Here is a 20,345-nt window from a genome sequence, read left to right as displayed (position 1 = left end):
CTGCTGTTAGGACTACTGCATTGTTTCTTCTAAATCAAGTCTATCATACTGGCCCAATGGAAGTAGGTAAAGTTTCACGAAGCTGACTCATATGTTCATGATCATCAATGTTTTGTATTGTTCTTACGTGGTGTAGGTACAACCATGAAAGCTGCTTTGATAACACTGGCCGTTACTGCTTCTATGTCGTCTTTAATGACAGCTATTCACGGCCACTCATCCTTCCTTAAGACTGTGAAAGATCGTTATCTTGACGGCCATGTCACTGATCGTCTGAAGGCGTCTAGTGTCTTATCGTGCGCACAACTCTGTCTGAGAAGAACTCCACGGTGCCGCTCCATAAACTACGGGGAGGAGGATGGAAATCGGATTTGCGAGTTAAACAATAAAGGATTGGAGAGTGCTAATATAGATTCTTCTTCCTTTGTTTCTATGAGTGGATTTATCTTCGCTCAGCTTCTGAATCTTGAGGTTTGTACAGATCAACTCTTATAAGCAATTTTGACCAATCTTTGAAAAAACCTTGGAGTACATTGCTCGAGGTACTTTTCTCTTTATTCATATCATCTGTACTGTCGGAATACCCGTTTCTATCAACAGAATTTATAGGGAATAAAATTCGTTAGGGATAATTATACCTTGCCAGCTATGCAAGTGCGTTCTTTCTTATGCGAAGACTTTAGACCATGCTTGAAAGTTAGCCGTCGGGAAACGGGAATGATGGATGTTGAAAATGTGTCATAAATTGTCAAAACCTCTAGATTATTGGCTTTATTCGTTCATTTCTTTTATTATTTACCCGTTCGTTCCGTTTTTTTTTCCTCTTTCGGGAGTGTGCCTGTTGCCTTATCTTTTTCTAGAGTTAAAAGACAGCAAAGAGACAGCAATAAAAAATACTGAGAAACAGGGGTTTCTGCGAGCGACCAAGTAAACTTTGAAAATTTTCTTGTAAAAGGTGTTATGTTACTGAAAAGTCTCTCTAAATTTGCCTTTTTTAATCCTTTTTAAAAAAAGGTTGCAAGCGTCAGACAAGCTTCATAAATTATGTAGAGTGTCAAAATATAACGGAAGCGCAATTTACTTTTACCTCCCAAAGATTTAAATTAACTGACAATTTTGATCCATGAGGAGTAGTTGTGACTTCCTTGAATGGATTTTTTTAAATGATTTTCAAGGGAATAACTCTTCACGCGTGAGCGATAATGATCGATACAACGATGCTAAGATTCAACAGAGCACTAAAATTGCTTTTAAAAAGTTTGGTCTTACCAATATTGTATGATTCTTACGAGACAAGACATCGCTTTATTCACCTATATCAATAAAAATTAAACTAAAATAATAATACCTATTTTACAGTTTTGCTTATTAATTAAAAAAATTTTCATCAAAATATTAAGATGGTAATGTTACTTTGTGGACCAGGGGAGTTAAACAAACCAGAGCTTTTCTTTTTCGTTCCCCAGCAAATCGTGAAATTACATTTACTTTGAAGAAAAAATAAAGCTGAAATAATTATGCGAATGTTGTATCTTAAAAATTGTATACAGTAATTTAATTCCCACCAAGAGAAAATGGACTCCACTATGGTTTCATTTTAAACCCTTATTTTCTCCAGCATCACAAGAGCTGCAAGGAAATCCAAGAACAGATTCCGGCGGCCATCAGTGGTGTGTACGAAATCTATCCTCTGACCGATGCTGATCCTATTAAGGTATACTGTGAACGGGACATTGCTGGAGGTGGCTTCACTTTCCTTCCTCAAAGTCTTACTTTGAAATCAGATGCTCAGCAGATCGTCGATTCCCTCTTCAAAGACAAGAAAAACGTTTTGCTGAAGTTGAAGAAAAACGTCGATGACAGTGAGTGGTACACTTTGATTCAGCCCCACCCGAATTACGTTGACATCAATTTTGGCGTCTTAGTGAACAACTTCTTTGGTTACACCGAACCAAAAAACGCCTTCATGCAGAAATACATATTCATTGGCATCGTCCCTAAATCAATGGCAAATAAGAAAACAACCCAGGGTTTCAGATCTAATGGCATCATAGTACAGTTTGGGAACTGCGATGCCAATCCCAACAGCTTCTTTGCACTTTTTCCGAACCATCATGACCAATTACCATCTGATTATGCCGAGAAGTCAGGATTTGAAAACAGCGGAATCGCAGTAAACTGGCGTTCCCATGCCAAAGCTGTGACTAATGGTAGTCTGAAAATGCTAAATGAGTTCTTTTTCCTAACAGAAATGCATTTTGGTGGTTGTGGGTGCTACACCTCAAGCGACCGTTGGAAGAAGTTTGGTTATAACGCCACTGCCATCGGAATTCGTTAGACTTACATTTACTATACTTTACCATAATGATCATCGAAGAAAACCATAAAGCGTACCTCAAATGCAAGATATTAATTTACTCAGAGAATTTATTTCGCACGGGCAGGCTAATGGGCACTCCCACAGAAGTTTTAGGGTAGGAAAATCAATAGAATTTCAATCTGTGGCAAGATTCAATGTAAATGTTCAATATGGCTCAGCAAATCAACGCTTTATTGGTTGTCCCTCCTGTGTATGATGCATTAACCTTGTAAAACTTTCGGACGTGTAGTAATCTGAATACATTGCAGTGCTTTTTGCTGAAAACCAGACGTCTAGTCTAACTATATGTCTTTCAGTCCTCTGGACATCTTGTGAAAACTGTCAGTTCGATATTAGGAGACGCTATTTGATCCCCATTATCAGCTGCAATTATTAGCAGAATAGTCCTTGTCTACAAGTTTCACGAGTAAGAGTTTTTAACTCAAGTCAGTTTAGGTATTGAATTGGTAGTGCACTCATTGCTGTGTAGTAGCCATTGGTTTCGTCCTCTATTTTACTTTGTAAACCTGTCTTGGACATTTCCTCTTTGAATGTTTGACTTTACCTCGCGATGAAGATTACTTTGAGCTAATTTTTGCAAAAGTGCAAGTTATTTGTAGCCTTCTTCCTGCGAAAAGCTAAAAATGGAGAGAAAGGTAGGAGAGGGATGCTTATTGGTGTGAGGGCGCTTATTAAAGCGTCGGTGCTTATCCGAGCAAAGGCCATCAACGATTTCCCTTCTTCACCTCTTTGTGTCCTGGGCTAACCTTTCGAGTGTAGTCCAGGCGTGTCCCCAAGAGATACTCAACCTGTACATCTTGTCACCAGGTTATTTTGAGGGGGGGGGGGGGCTCTTTTCTGTTTGTCCAGGGGATTCCAATTCAAGGCTTTCCTCGTATCAATACCTGGATGTTCCTTCACGGCTTGGCCAGTCCATCTTAACTTCCTTCGACCGATTTGTATCTGAATGGGTGCCTTACCAGATATTTCCCATGGGAACTCGTTTGTTACTGTGTCTGTCCGTGTTACTTTCAGATTTCTTCTCATGTACGAATTGAAAGATGTGAATGAAATTATACAGGAATGAATGCGTGAGAAGTACATGAATGAATGACTGAATGATCGATCAAAGTCATGAATGAACTAAAAAAGGAAGGATGGAAGGAACGAGGGTAAGAAGGACAGCAGATGTGACTTTGCTAGTCAGCATTATTTAGATAAGACTGAACCGTTAGTAACGCCTTAAAACTTCTCTCAGCGTTTTCAAAGGTTCGTCATAAAAGGGTGTGTTATGGGGTTAGCCTTTGAAACCATTCTTACGGGATGTGCTGACGTTTCTTCTTTCTTTGGCCAATTGACACAAATTTATTTGCGAAATTATTCAGCAGACACACCATGGAAGGCAGTGAATGATGATACCGCGTCACTATGATTTTTTAGTTTTATCGTCTCAAGAAAGAATAATTTACACTTCCCTGGAGTGGAGAAATACCCCACCTAGTCAAAATGCGTTTCCTGAAAAAAAAAAAAGGCCAAAATCATTATCTATCAACTGACAAATGTTTAGCGGATTCCAATGGCTGTAGCGTTAAATCTGAAATAGCGGTCATTAGAAATATAACAACCACCGCCTCCAAAATGAAGCTCCGTCAAAAAGAAAAATTCTTGCGGCATTTTGAGTTCGGGAAACGTAACGGGTTTTGCCGTAGATCGCCACTGTGCGGCAACATCTTTTTCTTTACATTTTAAATTCGAAGCGTAGCTCTTGCATGTTCGACCATTTGGGTTTAGCAGAAACGCAAATAAGCTGTCAGGATTCCAGCCGCAGTTTTCAAATTGGATAATTTTTCCGTTGGATTTGAAACGCTGCATCTCGTAACTCTTCTTTGCAATTGATTTAGGAAGGATGCGAAGAAAGATGTATTTCCCCATGTCACGGTTCAGTGGTGTAGTGTACCCAGAAAAGTTGTTGACCAGAACACCAAAATCTTTTTTGATGAAATTTGGATGGGGCTGAATCCAAGTGTACGACTCGCTGCCATTTACTCTGGTCTTCAACTTTAGCAAAACGTTTCTTTTGTCTTTGAAGAGGGAGTCGACAATCTTCTGAGCATCTGATCTAAAAGTGAGGCTATGAGGAAGGAAAGTGAAGCCACCCCCTGCAATGTCGAATTCACAGTATACTTTGGTGGGTTTAGCATTTGGTAGAGGCTGAATTGTACGTGCGCCACTTTTCGCCTTAGGGTCTTTTTGTTGAATTTCTCGACAGCTCTTGAGAAGACATTGCTAAACAAAATATGTAAATGAAGAAAAAAAAAGAAAAGAAAATGTAAGGGACAAATAAGATCTCAAGTGAAATGATTCCTCGAATGGCAAACAAAGCATAAATCGCTCTTTTTAAGCCGACGAAAGCAAAAGAAAAAGCTGCCAAATGACAGAGTCACGCAAATGTGTACAGCCATTCGGGTTACACTAATTTTTTATACTTAACAAAGATGAAATAATGGGACGTCTCATTACATATCAAACTCATGGGGTACAAATAGTCTTAACATGAATGTAGTGACCACGCCCACTTCAACACCCCACTCAAATCGACTGTAATTTTCGAATGTTTTACCATCGTGCGGATTCTCTACGGAAAAAGCACTCAATGTACCTCTGAAATATTAAACTACAATATTGTGGCTTTCTATTTCGCTAATTTTCTAACTTGAAGGTAAAGTTTTTCCCTCGTCATTTTTACATTTTCTCCGAGCGGTTGCGTGAAATTAACAAGGCGTTTTTGATCAAAATACGACCAAGCGCAGGGTCTCGGGCGATATCTCTTTTACGCAGGCGCAAATTAAAAATGTACCGCCAGAAGCAGAAAGAGTAACAAATTTCCTTTGTTTTGATATGTAAAGTGTCGAACAAAAAGCAGATTTACCCTCGTCGAATGGCGTTTCAGAACAGCTGTATCTTCCTCCTTTCGATTTTTTCCTGTTTTGTAACGTGAAAGCAGTAGGAGAGGGATCGGGAAACTCAGAAAGCGCTTCGGGAATTAATCTGCCATCGTTTACTTACAAGATAAACAAGTAAGATTTGTGAAGTTCGTGGAAGTATGAAGTCTAAATAAATGCCTTTTTTAAGCTTGTTTGCTGGATTTTTCGTAAACTTCCCTGATTAATTTTTCGTTTCAGCTTACTAATCTATACTATTGCAAAGCAATGTAAAGACGGAGACGAAGAACCAGTCCTTTCAACAATCGTAAATAAATTTTTTGAGCAATCTGGTATACGAGGTGTAATAATCAATAGCCGCATATCAGAAGTCTTCGGAAAGAAAGTGTTCTGTCTTCAGAAAGCTGTCAAGAAAGCTAGTAATCGTGGCGGAAGGCAATTAAATGCACTTCTTAGCAAGTTGGAAACGGGCCCTCGGTGTCGATTTAATATCATATCGATCTCAATATCATATAGTTTGTATCTTTCTTCCGTGTATTCGCCTTTCTAATGAGGGATGTATATTGAGTATTCATTGCAAAATCGCTTTGTTTTTTTTATTTCCCTCTTTGGCCTGTCCGCCATTTTGAAAATTCGTCACGGAGAGCATGCGCATTACGTGGGGTCAATGGTTGCGTACACCTGGAATCGAGAAAAACAAATGTTCGTCGCACTGCGGAAAGAGTTTGATATGTTTCTTTTGATCTTGGGATCAAGAAACGGTACATGAAGCAAACAGTTCAATTTTCCTATTTAAGATATCGCTACTAGTGCTGCATTCACACAAAACTTGGCCTGATCTCTCGCCCATTTTTTCTTTTTACAAGGAAAATTTATTTTTCCCTGCACAATTTGCAAATATCCTAAACCCTTACAGTAGCTTCATAGATGATCTCTGTAGCTCTGTTCTTCAGCCCCAAATATAAAATTCCTCGTTTGGATACCTTGGTCGCCATTGAAGGGAAATTGCCAATATTGAAATACATATTTAATTGTGTGAGCGGTGAGTTATTCCTCAAAATCAATTTCCAATGGAAGATAAAAATTATCGCTCTCTTTCACTTAACGCAAAGCGAAAGGCAAATGCCTTGGACAGACATCAGTGGACGAATGAAAAAGTCTTATTCATCAAATACGATTCTTTACTTCTTATAAATCATACCTAACGTTTTCTCGGGAAACTCGATGACAGGTACGAGAGGCAAGCTATGCAATTTTCAATAAGATGAGCAGCTGTTGCCTTTTTTTCGCTCTATCCATAAAAGCAAAAAGCTAGTTGCCTCATTTTCCCAATCTTTAGTAGAGAGTATACATTGTGCCATTGATCTCAAGCTTTGCAGTTTTTCATTTAAGAATAAAAGTTATCTCTCACAACACAAACCTTCAGAATCCAACCCAAGAGTAAAACTAACCTTTCCTTTCCTTATTTTCTGATACACAAATCCAAAGGAGTAGATAAGTAGCCGATTTCTGTAGCTTAATTCTTCAACTCCACAATGGTTTAACTCACACAAACCATTAGCGCTCGCTGATATCTCATAGTTGTAAGAGATACATCCTGGCTCATCATGGCAGGCCTGAACACAGTTAAACCAGTCTCTAGCGCAGAATTGTTGAAAGGCATAGCCTACCAAGACAGTGTTGTTTTCTGTTAATGGATACAGCGCCACTATAATCTCTTGAATCAGTGCAAAAAGAAAAGACAAACGCAAAGGTTTCTTGGTCATCTCAAAAGGTGAAAAAGTACTAGAATGAAAGACAACATGATATCAAAGGTTAGTTTGGAAAACAACCCAAAGATGACGTTTTCCAGTACTATGGGCATCAAACATCTCATTCTTTAAACTACAAACAAAATTAAGTGCACATTGAAAAGTATTGTCTATAAAGTGCTAAAAACCGAGTTATCTTAATGGAAATGGTCATTAATGGACTTCAGTAAGGAATCACAGTTGAAGGTCGCTTTCAACAAAGTTTACTTAAGTGTAGATGTGTGGATGCAGAGGAAAGTACTTTATTCTAATTCAAACTACTACACAGTATTCACAACATGCAGCTGATTTTGAGTCATTTCTTAAAGGAATTGTGGGTAACGTTGCACAGAAGATTTAATTAAAAAATAAGCGAAACACAATCTGTTTGCATTTTAAGTTAAAAAGGTAGAAATTCAAGACATATTCAGCTTTCTCTATTCTGGTAAGGAGTAGAAGAGGGTGGATGAGTATTTACCCTCCCTCTTTTATATCCAGCTAAACAGCTCCCGGGAAATATCACGACCTGGGTGTGTTTCTAAAGGTTAAGTCGAAAAGCCCCCTTCAGGCACTCATTGTTCAATTCGCAAGACCTGTAGGCAGTTTTGTTAGATATATATTGGTTTATTTCGACAGGTCTATCATTTTTATTATTATTATTTTATTTCCATGAGATTCATTCTTTTATTGATCATTACTATCTTCTGTTTCTTGTTTCTTTTTTTTTCCTCGACATTTTTCTCTCACGACATTAAGAATTAAGATCCGTAAAATTGTCTTAGATATATTGATCAACATCAAAACTTTCTCGCCGACAGGAAGCAAGTGCAAATGGAAAATTTCCACGGTGCAAAAGCCTCGTCAACCCAAATTAAACTTGTACCTAAAAGCGTATTGCTTAAGAACAGCTGTTTTTAAATGGACTTTCTGTAAGAACAAGTAGGATAAGGGCTCTTTACCGACAACAAGCCATTTTGCACCGAGTTCTTATACGGCTCATTGCTTTTAAAGTGAGATTATTGACTTTCCAGCGACTGAGAGGATGCTTTCAGAATTAATTAGTCACATAATTTCAATTGATAGAAGTTCCATAACGTCATTAACTTTACTAGGGTTGCCTTAATCAGTCGAACAAAAAAGTTATCATCCTTGTCAAAAAGGATTTAAAATTAATTTAACTGTCGCATTATTTTCTGATCGTAATTCAACTCACTGGAGGTAAGTATGTTTTTTTAATGTCTAATACATTTTATCCTAACGTAACAAAATCTTTCATAGAGAGCCGCATATGGAAAATGTTGTCAAATTCCATTTGTGTTCGACTACAATGTTTGTTTTGGATTTTTCACATGTATGTCCCTAAGGCTGCAAACGGAAACATTCACCTCGACCCTTTTATTTCTTTTCGGTAATCTCGGTGCCATCTTGATGCAAGATAATTCGACACAAATTTGCAAATTTCATTTTTTCTGGAAATATACCATTTTAATTCCAAAAAAAAAAAAAAAAAGGAATGACAAGGAACGATTTACCTTAGTTCCTTTATTGTGGACACGTAAAATATGTTGAATCACAGCCTTTAACAAATAACTTTTAAGAAAACTCGAGTGTTGACATCAGATCATCAGGAGAAGCATCAAAAATACCGCAAGGTACATCCGTTAATGACTATTTGTCAAGGGTTCTCTGAGCGAAAATCTACTTCGGAACAGTAAATAAATAAATTCACAGCGGTGTAGCCTTTGCGAACCAGAGTAACTTAACACGGAAAGATTCAAAAGAAAACAAGGTAATCTTTCCTTTTTTTATGAAAAAGACAAGGCTTCGACTGAATATAATGCAGTAAGTAATGTGAATAGAAACTTTGTACTGTATCACGCAGAAACGATACCTGCAGGTGAAGTGTTTTGATCATTTTGGCAAGGGAAGCATCCAGGATTGTATTCACATGCACTCCGCAGTGCCTTTTTAATTTAATTTTTCCCGCCCGTAGCTAGTGAGCGATAGGGCTTCCACCTCTGTTATCAGTGGCAAGCAAGAGAACAACCTAGGGTTTCACATCCAACGGCGGCCTAATCCATTTTAAAAACTGCGACGGAAATTTCAACAGCTTGTTTGCGCTTATGCCTAACCGAAATAGTCCAACTCCTAGTAACTTCCTCTTTTGCTTAAGTTCTGAACTTTTAAACCAGTACCAGGTGTAAGGTCTGTTCTTAATCCTAATAAATCATCCATATATTTAAAAATCAAATGAATTGTACATTAGATCACATTACCCTTAGTGCAATGAAAATAAAGAAAGATCTTTCATCTTCTTCATCTTTACTCAGTAAAACGTACGTCTCTTTCAAATTGGGATTGGGGCAAAAAATACTACTAAATATGTCCTTACAAGATTGGCTTTACAACAGCTGTTTCTCAAAAGCGCCTCCTGAAAAAACAAGTAGGACTGTGCACTCCCCACTACAAGATGTGGCGTTCTAATGTGGATAATTATCTTTTAGCAGTTGGTTTATTGACTAACTACCTGCTGCCACCAGTCGGTCCTGATAGACTTTCTAACCGATGTTAAGTTCGTGACAGAGCCGCTAACATATCAAGAAGGCTTTCATACTGATGGCTGTGTAGATCAAGACCTCAAAATCATCAGGCCCATGTTGCATCTTTCAAAATCTCCTCCTCGAATTATTTCTGTTGGAGTTCCGAACGTCCGTAGCTTTATTAGGGTAGGTTTTGCTCAACTTATCAATGAGTATTTCACTTTTGCATGTTTAGCAAGCATTTCATTATACCATGCATTTGTTTACTGATGAAATTTCCAAATTGACGAGTCTTTGCTAAATTCAAGGCTTTTTGTATAATCTTTAGACAATAGGGAATTGAACGAGATTCACATCATATCACGCACAACATAATATGTTAATTAAACTTTGTGGAGGAGCGCTCTATTGAGGTACGTATGTTGTCGATTATTGAGCAAATTCTGGATCAACGTAACCAAGCAATTGGGAGAAAGTCGTTGGAAGACGCACAAAAATATTTTCATTTCCAATCATAAATCGCATTCAGAGGGTTTTTTGGCAAGTTTATGTCCTCAGTGTATCAAAAGGAAATATTAAGGAAACTATTGATCTCAACAGACCTCTTACTTTTAGTAAAATCATCTTGGGGTGGAATTGATAACTATTCATTCGCCTCCTTCTTACCCTTCGCCAGACTCCCTTTCATAAAGGTAAAAAACGGCCAAAATAGTTCCATTCGCCAATAAAATCAGCCAGTATTTCAAAAGCTCTAACCTTTTCTCTATCTTTTTTTCTTTCTTTTTTCTTTCGTATCAAGAATCGGTAAGAGAGTAAAAAGATGAATCACGTGACTTTCCTCCTTTGGCATCAAATGCATTTTAATCACTCAAAAGGCAACTCCTTTGGATTTGAAGAAAAGGAGCAATCATGATTCACAAAAACGAGGAACGTCTACGAAAAATGTGTTAACAGTGAACTAAAAAAGAATTCCTATTTGATACAATTTTTCAGAAGTAAGAGATATTCACCTTTCAGCAGTTAGCCCTTTGGATAAACCATGACACTTAAGTAATTTTAATTTAAGCGTTTGTTTTCATTCATTGTTATCATTTCTTTGCTTCACGATGAAAAAATGATGCATATCAAAGCCACGGAGAATTACACTAAACCTCGCTGAAACGAGTCATTGGTTACAAAACTTACTCAAAAATTATTGACTTCACTACTTTAACATTTTGTTTAGCCGAAACGCACATTTACACACTCAACTTTCAATACCCAGGTAGCCGTATTAAAACACTATGAACTATTTCCCTGTCCTCCTTCGTCGGAGGTTAAGAAGTTTTATAAGTCATCTCCTAGAGACAAATCTGCAAGTGGTATATTCTCATGAACTGTTAAATGAGATGGAGTATTCTGTTGCCCCGAAACTTCTGGAAGCGAGGAATGCTTGTCTGGATTCTAGTTCGAGTTCGGCTTTGAATTCGAGCTGAACTTCGAGTTACGTCTTCAGTTTAATTAAAAGTGTTGACGAGCCTGCAAGCGATTTTAAGGTCTTCTGCTTTCAAAGTTTAGCTCAGACCAGGCTTTTATTGACTTACGATACGATTATAGAAGTGGCTCCTTAAATACGATTCCGTCTCGCCACTTAGACTCCTGAGTGTCTCGAAACTCAGACCTATTATTTCGACCTATTTATGCGACTTCAAATTAATTTTGTTCAATTACGAAATCGCGAAATATGGCGCGGTTATTACTTACATCGCATAATGGCTATCTTTGGCCATGTACGGCAAAAAAGAGCGAGAAAACGAAAGAATGAATAATTTCTCTACTAGTGAGGAAGGGAAAATAGACTTTGCTAAAAAATACCTCTCCTGTTCTAACTGCTCTAATAACCAAAATGGTTATAGCTATCAGTTGTTGACAAATACATGCTTAGCGGATTCCAATGGCAGTAGCATTAAAGCCATATTTGGATCAGCGGTCACTAGAAGTATAGCAACCACAGCCTCCAAAGTGAAGTTCTGTCAAAAAGAAAAATGTGTGCGGCATCGTGGTGACAAGATGTACAGGCTGAGTATCTCTAGGAGACACGCCTGGACTACACTCGAAAGGTTAGCTCAGGACACAAAGAGGTGAGCCTTTACTCAGATATGCACCCACGCTTTAATAAGCGCCCTCACACGAATAAACACCCCTCTCCTCGCTTTCTCTCTTCTCTACCCCTCCCCCCCCCCCACCTCCCCATCCCCCCATTCTATCTCAGCTGCAATTTTAAATAAGTGCCCAGGCACTCATTCCACTCATCCCCCCATTCTATCTCAACTGCAATTTTAAATAAGTGCCCAGGCACTCATTCCAAGGAAAAAGAAAAAGGTATCATAATTCTTATTTTTAAAAGAATTTGGGTTTGGAAGTCTGGCAACGATCTTTTGACGCAAAAGTGTACATGTATCGCTCTGCTTTGCTGCAAGGGTGGGTCACTTATCTATGTGTTTTATGTATTTACAAACTATTTTCCGCAATTTCCTTTTAACACATATAATTTCAAATTCCAATCACAAATTTTTCCGATTTCAAAGCCCCACGTTATGTTTAGAGTATGACTTGAATGGAATCGTCGCAGAGATGTCATAATTGAATACAGTTCAAAGTTTGAAGAAACGCGGCGAGCTTACCTGCAATCATAGACCCAACTGCTGGACTCTTGTTTGCTCTTGATTTAATCAGTCCATCTTGGTGCTTGAGATTCAATACAAATGTGTAATCAAAACTGAATTATATCAAATTTTCGGACAGTCTTGAGTTTTTCTTCATTGTTATTTTACTTTAACTACTTTATCATTATTATTATTATTATTATTATTATTAATAAAACCTGTACATGTCGAAATGTAAGATAAAAGATCTTCTATTTTTAGCTTTCCGCAGGAAGGAGGATACAAATGACTTGCACTTTTGCAAAAATTAGCTCAAAGTAATCTTCATCGCGAGGTAAAATCAAGCATTCAAGGAGAAAACGTCTAAGAGGTTTATAGAGTAAAACGGAGGAAGAAACTAATGACTACCACTCAGTAATGAGTGCGAGCTTGTACACTCAACAATTCAATACCTAAAACTTGAGTTGAAAACTCCTACTCGTGAGACTTGCAGACAAGGACTATTCTGCCAATAATTGCAGCTGATAACGGGGATCAAATAGCGTCTCCTAATATTGTCACTGACAGTTTTAACAAGATGTCCAGAGGGCTGAAAGACATATAGTCAGACTAAACGTCTGGTTTTCAGCGGAAAGCAATGTAATGTATTCAGATTATTACACGTCCGAAAGTTTTACAAAGTGAATGCATCATACACAGGAGGGACAATCAATAAAGCGTTGATTTGCTGAGCCATATTGAACATTTACATTGAATCATGCCACAGATTGAAATTCTATTGATTTTCCTAGCCTAGAACTTCTGTGGGAGTGCCGATTAGCCTGCCCGTGCGAATTAAATTCTCCGAGTAAATTTATATCTTGAGGTACACTTTATGGGTTCTTCGATGATCAATATGGTAAAGGATAGTAAATGTAAGTCTAACGAATTCCGATGGCAGTGGCGTTATAACCAAACTTCTTCCACCGGTCGCTTGAGGTGTAGCACCCACAACCACCGAAATGCAGTTCTGTTAGGAAAAAGAACTCATTTGGCATTTTCAGACTACCATTAGTCACAGCTTTGGCATGGGAACGCCAGTTTACTGCGATTCCGCTGTTTTCAAATCCTGACTTCTCGGAATAATCAGATGGTAATTGGTGATGATGGTTCGGAAAAAGTGCAAAGAAGCTGTTGGGATTGGCATCGCAGTTCCCAAACTGTACTATGATGCCATTAGATCTGAAACCCTGGGTTGTTTTCTTATTTGCCTTTGATTTAGGGAGGATGCCAAGGAATACGTATTTCTGCATGAAGGCGTTTTTTGGTTCGGTGTAACCAAAGAAGTTGTTCACTAAGACGCCAAAATTGATGTCAACGTAATTCGGGTGGGGCTGAATCAAAGTGTACCACTCACTGTCATCGACGTTTTTCTTCAACTTCAGCAAAACGTTTTTCTTGTCTTTGAAGAGGGAATCGACGATCTGCTGAGCATCTGACTTCAAAGTAAGGCTTTGAGGAAGGAAAGTGAAGCCACCTCCAGCAACGTCCCGTTCACAGTATACCTTAATAGGATCAGCATCGGTCAGAGGATAGATTTCGTACACACCACTGGTGGCCGCTGGAATCTGTTCTTGGATTTCCTTGCAGCTCTTGTGATGCTGGAGAAAATAAGGGTTTAAAATGAAATCATAGAGGAGTACATTTTCTCTTGGTGGGAATTAAATTACTGTATACAATTTTTAAGATACGACATTCGCATAATTATTTCAGCTTTATTTTTTCTTCAAAGTAAATGTAATTTCACGATGTGCTGGGGAACGAATTTTGTTTCCTTTTATTCGCACACGCAAACATTTAGTCGCCTCATTTGTCGTATATTAAGAATAATAGGCATCTGTCACGACGTTTCCCAGCACAAACCCAGATGTTGACCCAATCTTTTCTATTTTACGATAAAAAACCAACCTTTCGTCTCCTTATTTGCTGGTATACGAACCCCGTGGAGTAAATAAGAAGCCGATCTCTGTAGCTCAATTCTTCAACTCCACAATGGTTTAACTCACACAAACCATCGGCGCTCGCTGATCTCTCATAATTGTATGAGATGCACCTTGACTCATCATGGCAGGCTTGAATACAGTTTAACCAGTCTCTGGAAAAGAACTGTTTGAAGGCATAGCCTACCAATATGTGGTTATTTTCTGTCGATGGATGCAGTGCCAAAGTGATCGGCCCTTGAATGAGCGCCAGGAGAAAGGTGAAACGTAAAAGTTGGTCGGTCATCTTACCAGTAAAAAGGAATAGAATGACACACGACTTGATCTTAAATGGTAATTCATTTGGTGAACAACGGAAGAAGAACGTTTTTATTATGGGCCATAAAAACACCTGCCTATTTTCAGTTCTAGTTCATTATTTCTCATTCGTCAACTTACCATGCAAATAAATTGCAAATTAAAAAGCATAATCGGAATATTTCTTAAAAGTCAGCGCATTTTAATTGAGATGGAGAGCAGGCCAATTTTGGTCAACTATCACAAAAACATTCGACCAACAGCATTGCTCTATGGTTAGTAGAAACCTAGAGAACACACAGCAAGATGGCATTCTCTTAAGCAAACATAGAAAAATAAAAAAAACTTTCTATTTGTACTATTAACTTAGTATAGGTAAAAAAGCTTGTAGCGCTTTGGATGTTGTCAAATATTGATCCATACTTAGTTTAAGACGTTTTAGGTCTAGATATCATAAACGTTGGACGAATCATCTTAAAAGGTGCCTAACACAGTTTTTATGCACTGGCTTAAAAGGATCGTGGCTCATACATAATTGTGCCACAGGCACCACAGGACATTAGTTTGAAAGAATAGATGAAACTCGCAGATAACGCGGTTTAAACGAGTATTCTGTGGACACAGAGAAGTTAATCAGCCGAGAATTTGAAGTTATTTATCATTTTTATTATCCCTATAAATAAAAAAGCGAAATAGCTGGTTTAGACTGGCAAAAATAGACAAAATATCTGATGTGCGATTCTAATTGCACTTACAAGAGAGGGCTTTCAATAGGCAGCTGATTCCAAGTCATTAAATTTCAAAATTTCAGTTGATCATAATAAAATCATAGTTCATGTGGTAAAATGTTTTCTGTTTGCAGTTTTAAAAAATCATCGATATATGCTACATAACTTTTCTAAGTACATGAATTCAAGTTCTTACTGTTTATTGCTGCGACTCTGCGTGGTCTGAAAATTCGGAATTAATTACCCCAGTTGATGGATTTCTTTGTCTTCATCACCTGTCTGATTGACAAATTGTTGGGAGAAAGTTTAATTTGACTAAAATATGCCTTTATGATCTACGAGGTGCTTATGAATATGCTGGCAAAGTCTCTTTAACACCCTATCAACACATTGCGCTACAGACGTATGCAGTTTTGCACAAATTTTGCTTTAAGAACTTGAAATTTAATACACACCAGGCGACGTCCATTGCAAATTTCTTCTGTAAAACCACTGCTTTTAGTGCATACGCTTTGAGATAAAAAAAAGATTCAATTTTCGCCTGGTCTAGTCACTTGAATTGGCCGTGTTCTGATTATCAGTTCACACCTTGACGAAGAGTGGGAGTAACAGCTCTACTGTAAGCTCTGCATTAAATCGACTGCTGTCCATGATATCTCCCATCTTGAGATTTCTAATTGCTGTTATGATCCATCCTTTAATAACTATATCGATGCTAATATCAGGATGCTCTACGAAATATTGGACTCCATGGCCTCTTTTACAATACCTTCTGGAGGGTTTCTGCCCATTGCTCGTACTGGTCCATCTGCACTTTTTTGTATCTCAAATAGGTGATTGTGATCCTAAAGACTATCTGGGACACCCGCGGTTCCGAATCGTTTTAACTTAAGCAACGTGCATTCTGTACCGAGAATGTAATTTTCCTTTCGGGGGGTTTGCAAAGTTCCCTTGGGCTCATTTACTTTTCGAAACTGCATCTTAGGTATCCGCACTCAACTGTCCGTCCGGCTTCTTGAATACGCGTTGACACGAAATAAATCAGGCGTCTATGACGCCTGATCTTGTACAAAGAGCTCGCCAGATACCAATTACCAAGTCTAAATATTATGGTTTAACATAAGGGCGCACAAGCTGCGAAGCCTGATTTGCATCGCAATTTTAAAAACAAATGACTTCTGCGATGGACATGAGGCCAGTGGTATCTTATGTTTCGTGCACGCAAGGCTGGTCGGATCACTAGGAATTGGTTTAATGATATTTCGTGAAGTCGTTCTGAGATCGAGTGTAACAACTGAACCCTGACGAAGTGTGGTTGAAGCTCGATGAGCTTTATGCTTGTTACGAAAAATTGTCCAAGTTAAGTCCCAGAACATTCTATAGAACAGTCTAGAACCCGAAGTCATCCAGACATGACCTTCTGGTATAAGAACATTCTAGAACGTTCTATTTCTTAAGTAATTATTCAAATTTAGAAACCGTGTTAATCTACTAAATTTAGTTCTTTAGAGAAGTTTCTAGATCCTTGTACTTTATGTATATAAGAGCGATAGTTTCATCAAACAGAGAGAGAGAGATTTGTGAAGAAGCTTAGTGCTGTAAAGACAAGAAGTCAACTACGTGGAAATAAATCAGTTTGTTGCTGTTACCGACGATCCTGAGTTTTGTCTAGGAACAACCCTGCTCTACATCGACAACTCGTAACAATGCTGCAGTTTCAACATAACCTGTCCCCTTTCTTTGAACAGGTCTTAGGTGATCTCTTTGCCGTCTGTTCTTCTGGCGGAAGAGCACGTCATCGATATCACTGCTAAATAAATCACACGCTGTATTGACCCGACCAAAACTACAGCCCAGACCTTTCGCTGGCTCCAGTGAGGAGCGCGCCAACGCATCAATCAGTATCGAAAAAGTATGAAATAAATAGTCGCATTTTATTAATTTTATTCCCTTATCTTTTATTAAATTTTCAATAAATTTTTACGCTAGGCTTGAGGTATCAGAAGGAAAGTCTTTTTTTTCTTCAATTTCCTGAAATTTAGTATTTTTGTCAGATAAATTACGTTACAATCTAAATATTTGGTCTAAGTGACAACCATACAAACGGAAGAAAAAGATACAAAGTACACATCCTACAAGTAGCTCCACTTCTCAGTGGAAAATAACTTTTTTTTTGCATATTTTGCGATTTCAATTAGATTTAGTTGATACACTTTGTGAAAATAAAATATTGCCCTAAGACCACTGTAGTTAAAAAATACACTGCAATTCATGAGCCCAACGTAAAACAAATGTAAGGTCGTGTACTATGGCAATCGCCTAAAGTTACAAAAATGGGAAGAGCACAACTGGACGAGAACCAAATACCGTGTTGTTATGCATCGACTAGTCCGCTCAAAGAAAGCTGGTAAGGTTCTGTTAAGATACAGTTGAATGGTTAATGTTAATAGAACACGACCAAACAGTCAATAAACTACTGGCTCAAGCTTTCTTCGTCAAGTGAGCGGGAAAATTATTAGCATGCGAAAACTAAGCAAAAACTCCCAGCAGTGAGCGATATTAACCTTAAGAAAATAAATTAACCCTTGGAGTAGTAGGCTATCCCAATTTCGTTCGTCAACTATCCATGTTCCTTCGTGGTTTAATATAACTTCTTTAGTTTTTTTTATTTTGATTCCATAAAACGACACTTTAGAGGGCCTAAATGACTCTAAAAGTCTTGACGTAACTCCTTAGAGTACGGAAATATTCTTATAAATAATTGACAAATATTCCTCGAAGTGGAGGTCAATATCCACTGCGTTCACCGAAACTGAAGCAAATTATCATTCCAGCATGTAACTTACACGAACCAAACACGAGTTTATTTCGGTCAGTATACCGAAAATGGTCGAAATTGAACTCTTGACGCGGGATTAGTGTCTTCGGTTGCTCGGAGGTGAACAGTGCTTGCTAATCACATCTGAACTAGCCAATAAGCGTGCGTGAAAAGCACTATTTATATACTAAATTAAGATATTTTGTTTGATCCCTGACATTCTACGTATGAAGTGAGTCGCAGATTATGATGCAACAGAGAAGATTGTAGAAGAGAAATTAAAGTACGTGCGGATGTACATTGCCGTCAATGCAACCTTTTAGTAAGCAGTTAAGAAGAACTGACTGCAAACATGTTTTTGTGAGGATGAATTTGTTGTGGATGTTGCTGATGTGCGCTAATGGTCTGAAATCTCCACCAGGGGAGGGAAGGGATCGCTTTTACCAGAGTTTGACCGCAGCTGTTCAAGGTAACTAGAGGTCATGCTGTCTTCAATTTGACGAACGTTCAGGAAATATGACGTTTCCACAGTCTCCAATTCATGACAAAAAAACAAAAAAACAAAAAAAAAACAAAAAACAAAACACAAAACAAGATAAGAGAGATGGTAAGGTTTGAGCTCGGTAAAAGAAATAGAGAAAGATGTTTTTCGTCTTGTCACGAGCGTGGTACTTTCTCTATTTCTTTACCGAGCTCAAAACTTACCACCTCTCTTATTCTATCAATAAACATGACGCTATCGACATAACTGATCCTGGCAGTATGCAGGACGCGTGTCATATGAACTTATCTGGATATGATGTCAAAAAATGGTGGACCTCCCACAGGCACTAAAGGCCACTTGCTCCCAAATATGTAGTCAAAAATTTGCAGCAACAACAAAACACAGAATATTTTATCATGATAATCTAGTTTTATCAACTGAGTCGATAATGTAAATCGGCCACCGTAGATAGTCTACAGCTGACGTTTCGAACGTTAGCCCCTCGCCACTCGCTCGGACAAAGGGCTAACGCTCAAAACGTCGGTTTTAGAATCTCTTTACGGTGGCCAATTTACATCATCAACCCAGTTGTGAAACCAAATTATCTTGTTGTACCCCCACTGCACAGCAGCACTACAGTTTCTTCAGAAACTAAGCAACTATATTTTCCCATAGAATGGAAAAAGAAAAACGCACTTTCAAAATATTTACCTTCTGCATACTAAGTTCGCTTAATAGTGGTGAACGGATGGCGCTTTCACGATTGTTACATGTAAATTCTACAGTGGAGATAGCAACAGCTGAAACCACAAACACAACACCTGCAGGAAAGAAAAATAACGATCAGATGTAAAGGTAACGGATTTTACGCTTGAGAGTAGTTTTATTGAGAAAGACGACAAAGAGGAAAAGGAATAAGAGAGGAGAAGGTGAATGGAGAAGTGAATACGAAGATAAAAACGATAAAGAAGGAAAATGAAGGAGCAGTAAAATAGAGTGTGGGGGGAAAAGGGAGTAATAAGAGGTGGAAGAAAAGGTAACGAAAAGGGAAGACAGATCTAAGATAAAGAGAGAGATGAGAGGAAGAAGGAGGAGAAAGGAAGGTGGAAAAAAAGAGAAAGAGAAGGAAGAGCTGACGAGATTTAAAAGGAGGAAAAAGAGAAATAAAGTAAAAGTAAAAGGGGGAAGATAGAAGGGGGGGGGGGGAGGAAAGTTTGTTAAGATGGAGTATAGAGAAAACCGGTGGAAAGGAGGAGGGGAGAGAAGGAAAGAGGAGGAAAAGAGTAGGAAAAGAAATAGTGTATAGAGGAAAACCAAGATAAGAAGAAGAGAAGAGAATGAGATAAAAGAAGGAAAAAGAGTAGGAGGAAGAGTAAAACAATGAAAGAAAATGAAAAATTACGATGAAGAGAAAAGGGAGATAACGATAGGGAGCACAACACAAAAAGAGATAGTGAGAGGAAAAACGGGGGGAAAAAGAGGTGGCAGAAGAGGAGAAGGAGAGGGAGAGTGGGAGAAAAACAAGAGGAGGAGGGAAGTGATAGGGAGGACTTGGGGGAGGACTGGGGGAGGACTGGGGGGAACTGGGGGAGGACTGGGGGAGGAGGATAGAAGAAGGAGCAGAGTAGAAGGAAGTTGAGGAGTGAAGCAGAAAAAAAGAGGAGGAGGAAAAGGATGGGCAGAAGTAGAGAAGAGGAGAATGAAAAAGAGGAAGGAGGGAGAGAAGGAGAGAGGAATGGGGAAGGAAAAGGGAATAATGTTGA

The 20,345-nt window shown here is 38.4% G+C and overlaps 4 protein-coding genes across 8 annotated transcripts in view; 1 reads left to right on the top strand and 3 right to left on the bottom strand.

Moving 5' to 3' along the window:
- The first annotated feature begins 379 nt into the window (after nucleotides 1–379).
- On the top strand, nucleotides 380–2,338 carry LOC131786790 (uncharacterized). The gene is made up of 2 exons (XM_059103859.2): nucleotides 380–471; nucleotides 1,619–2,338. The coding sequence occupies exons 1-2, from the start codon at nucleotides 433–435 to the stop codon at nucleotides 2,336–2,338; spliced, it is 759 nt and encodes a 252-aa protein (XP_058959842.2). The 5' UTR covers nucleotides 380–432.
- A 1,584-nt stretch (nucleotides 2,339–3,922) lies between these two features.
- LOC131786762 (uncharacterized) lies at nucleotides 3,923–7,067 on the bottom strand. The gene is made up of 2 exons (XM_066164593.1): nucleotides 6,753–7,067; nucleotides 3,923–4,645 (listed from the first exon to the last, which is right to left on the bottom strand). The coding sequence occupies exons 1-2, from the start codon at nucleotides 7,065–7,067 to the stop codon at nucleotides 3,923–3,925; spliced, it is 1,038 nt and encodes a 345-aa protein (XP_066020690.1).
- A 5,059-nt stretch (nucleotides 7,068–12,126) lies between these two features.
- LOC131786779 (uncharacterized) lies at nucleotides 12,127–15,718 on the bottom strand. Its single transcript, XM_066164639.1, has 2 exons — nucleotides 14,224–15,718; nucleotides 12,127–13,916 (listed from the first exon to the last, which is right to left on the bottom strand). The coding sequence occupies exons 1-2, from the start codon at nucleotides 14,539–14,541 to the stop codon at nucleotides 13,197–13,199; spliced, it is 1,038 nt and encodes a 345-aa protein (XP_066020736.1). The 5' UTR covers nucleotides 14,542–15,718; the 3' UTR covers nucleotides 12,127–13,196.
- Nucleotides 15,719–17,227: 1,509 nt separating this feature from the next.
- LOC131786770 (uncharacterized) overlaps nucleotides 17,228–20,345 on the bottom strand; it is a 9,001-nt gene continuing 5,883 nt past the window's right edge. For all 5 annotated transcript variants that reach the window (XM_059103832.2, XM_066164299.1, XM_059103834.2 and 2 more), the window contains exons 6-7: nucleotides 19,294–19,403; nucleotides 17,228–18,630 (exon numbers count right to left, since the gene is read on the bottom strand). In XM_059103832.2, the coding sequence (XP_058959815.2) occupies nucleotides 18,496–18,630; nucleotides 19,294–19,403 (245 nt within the window). In that variant the 3' untranslated portion in view covers nucleotides 17,228–18,495. The remainder of the gene's footprint in view (nucleotides 18,631–19,293; nucleotides 19,404–20,345) is intronic.

Source organism: Pocillopora verrucosa, chromosome 3 (assembly GCF_036669915.1).
Source record: "Pocillopora verrucosa isolate sample1 chromosome 3, ASM3666991v2, whole genome shotgun sequence".
NCBI classification, from domain to species: Eukaryota; Metazoa; Cnidaria; class Anthozoa; order Scleractinia; family Pocilloporidae; genus Pocillopora; species Pocillopora verrucosa.
This window is presented reverse-complemented; position numbering and strand designations above follow the sequence as displayed.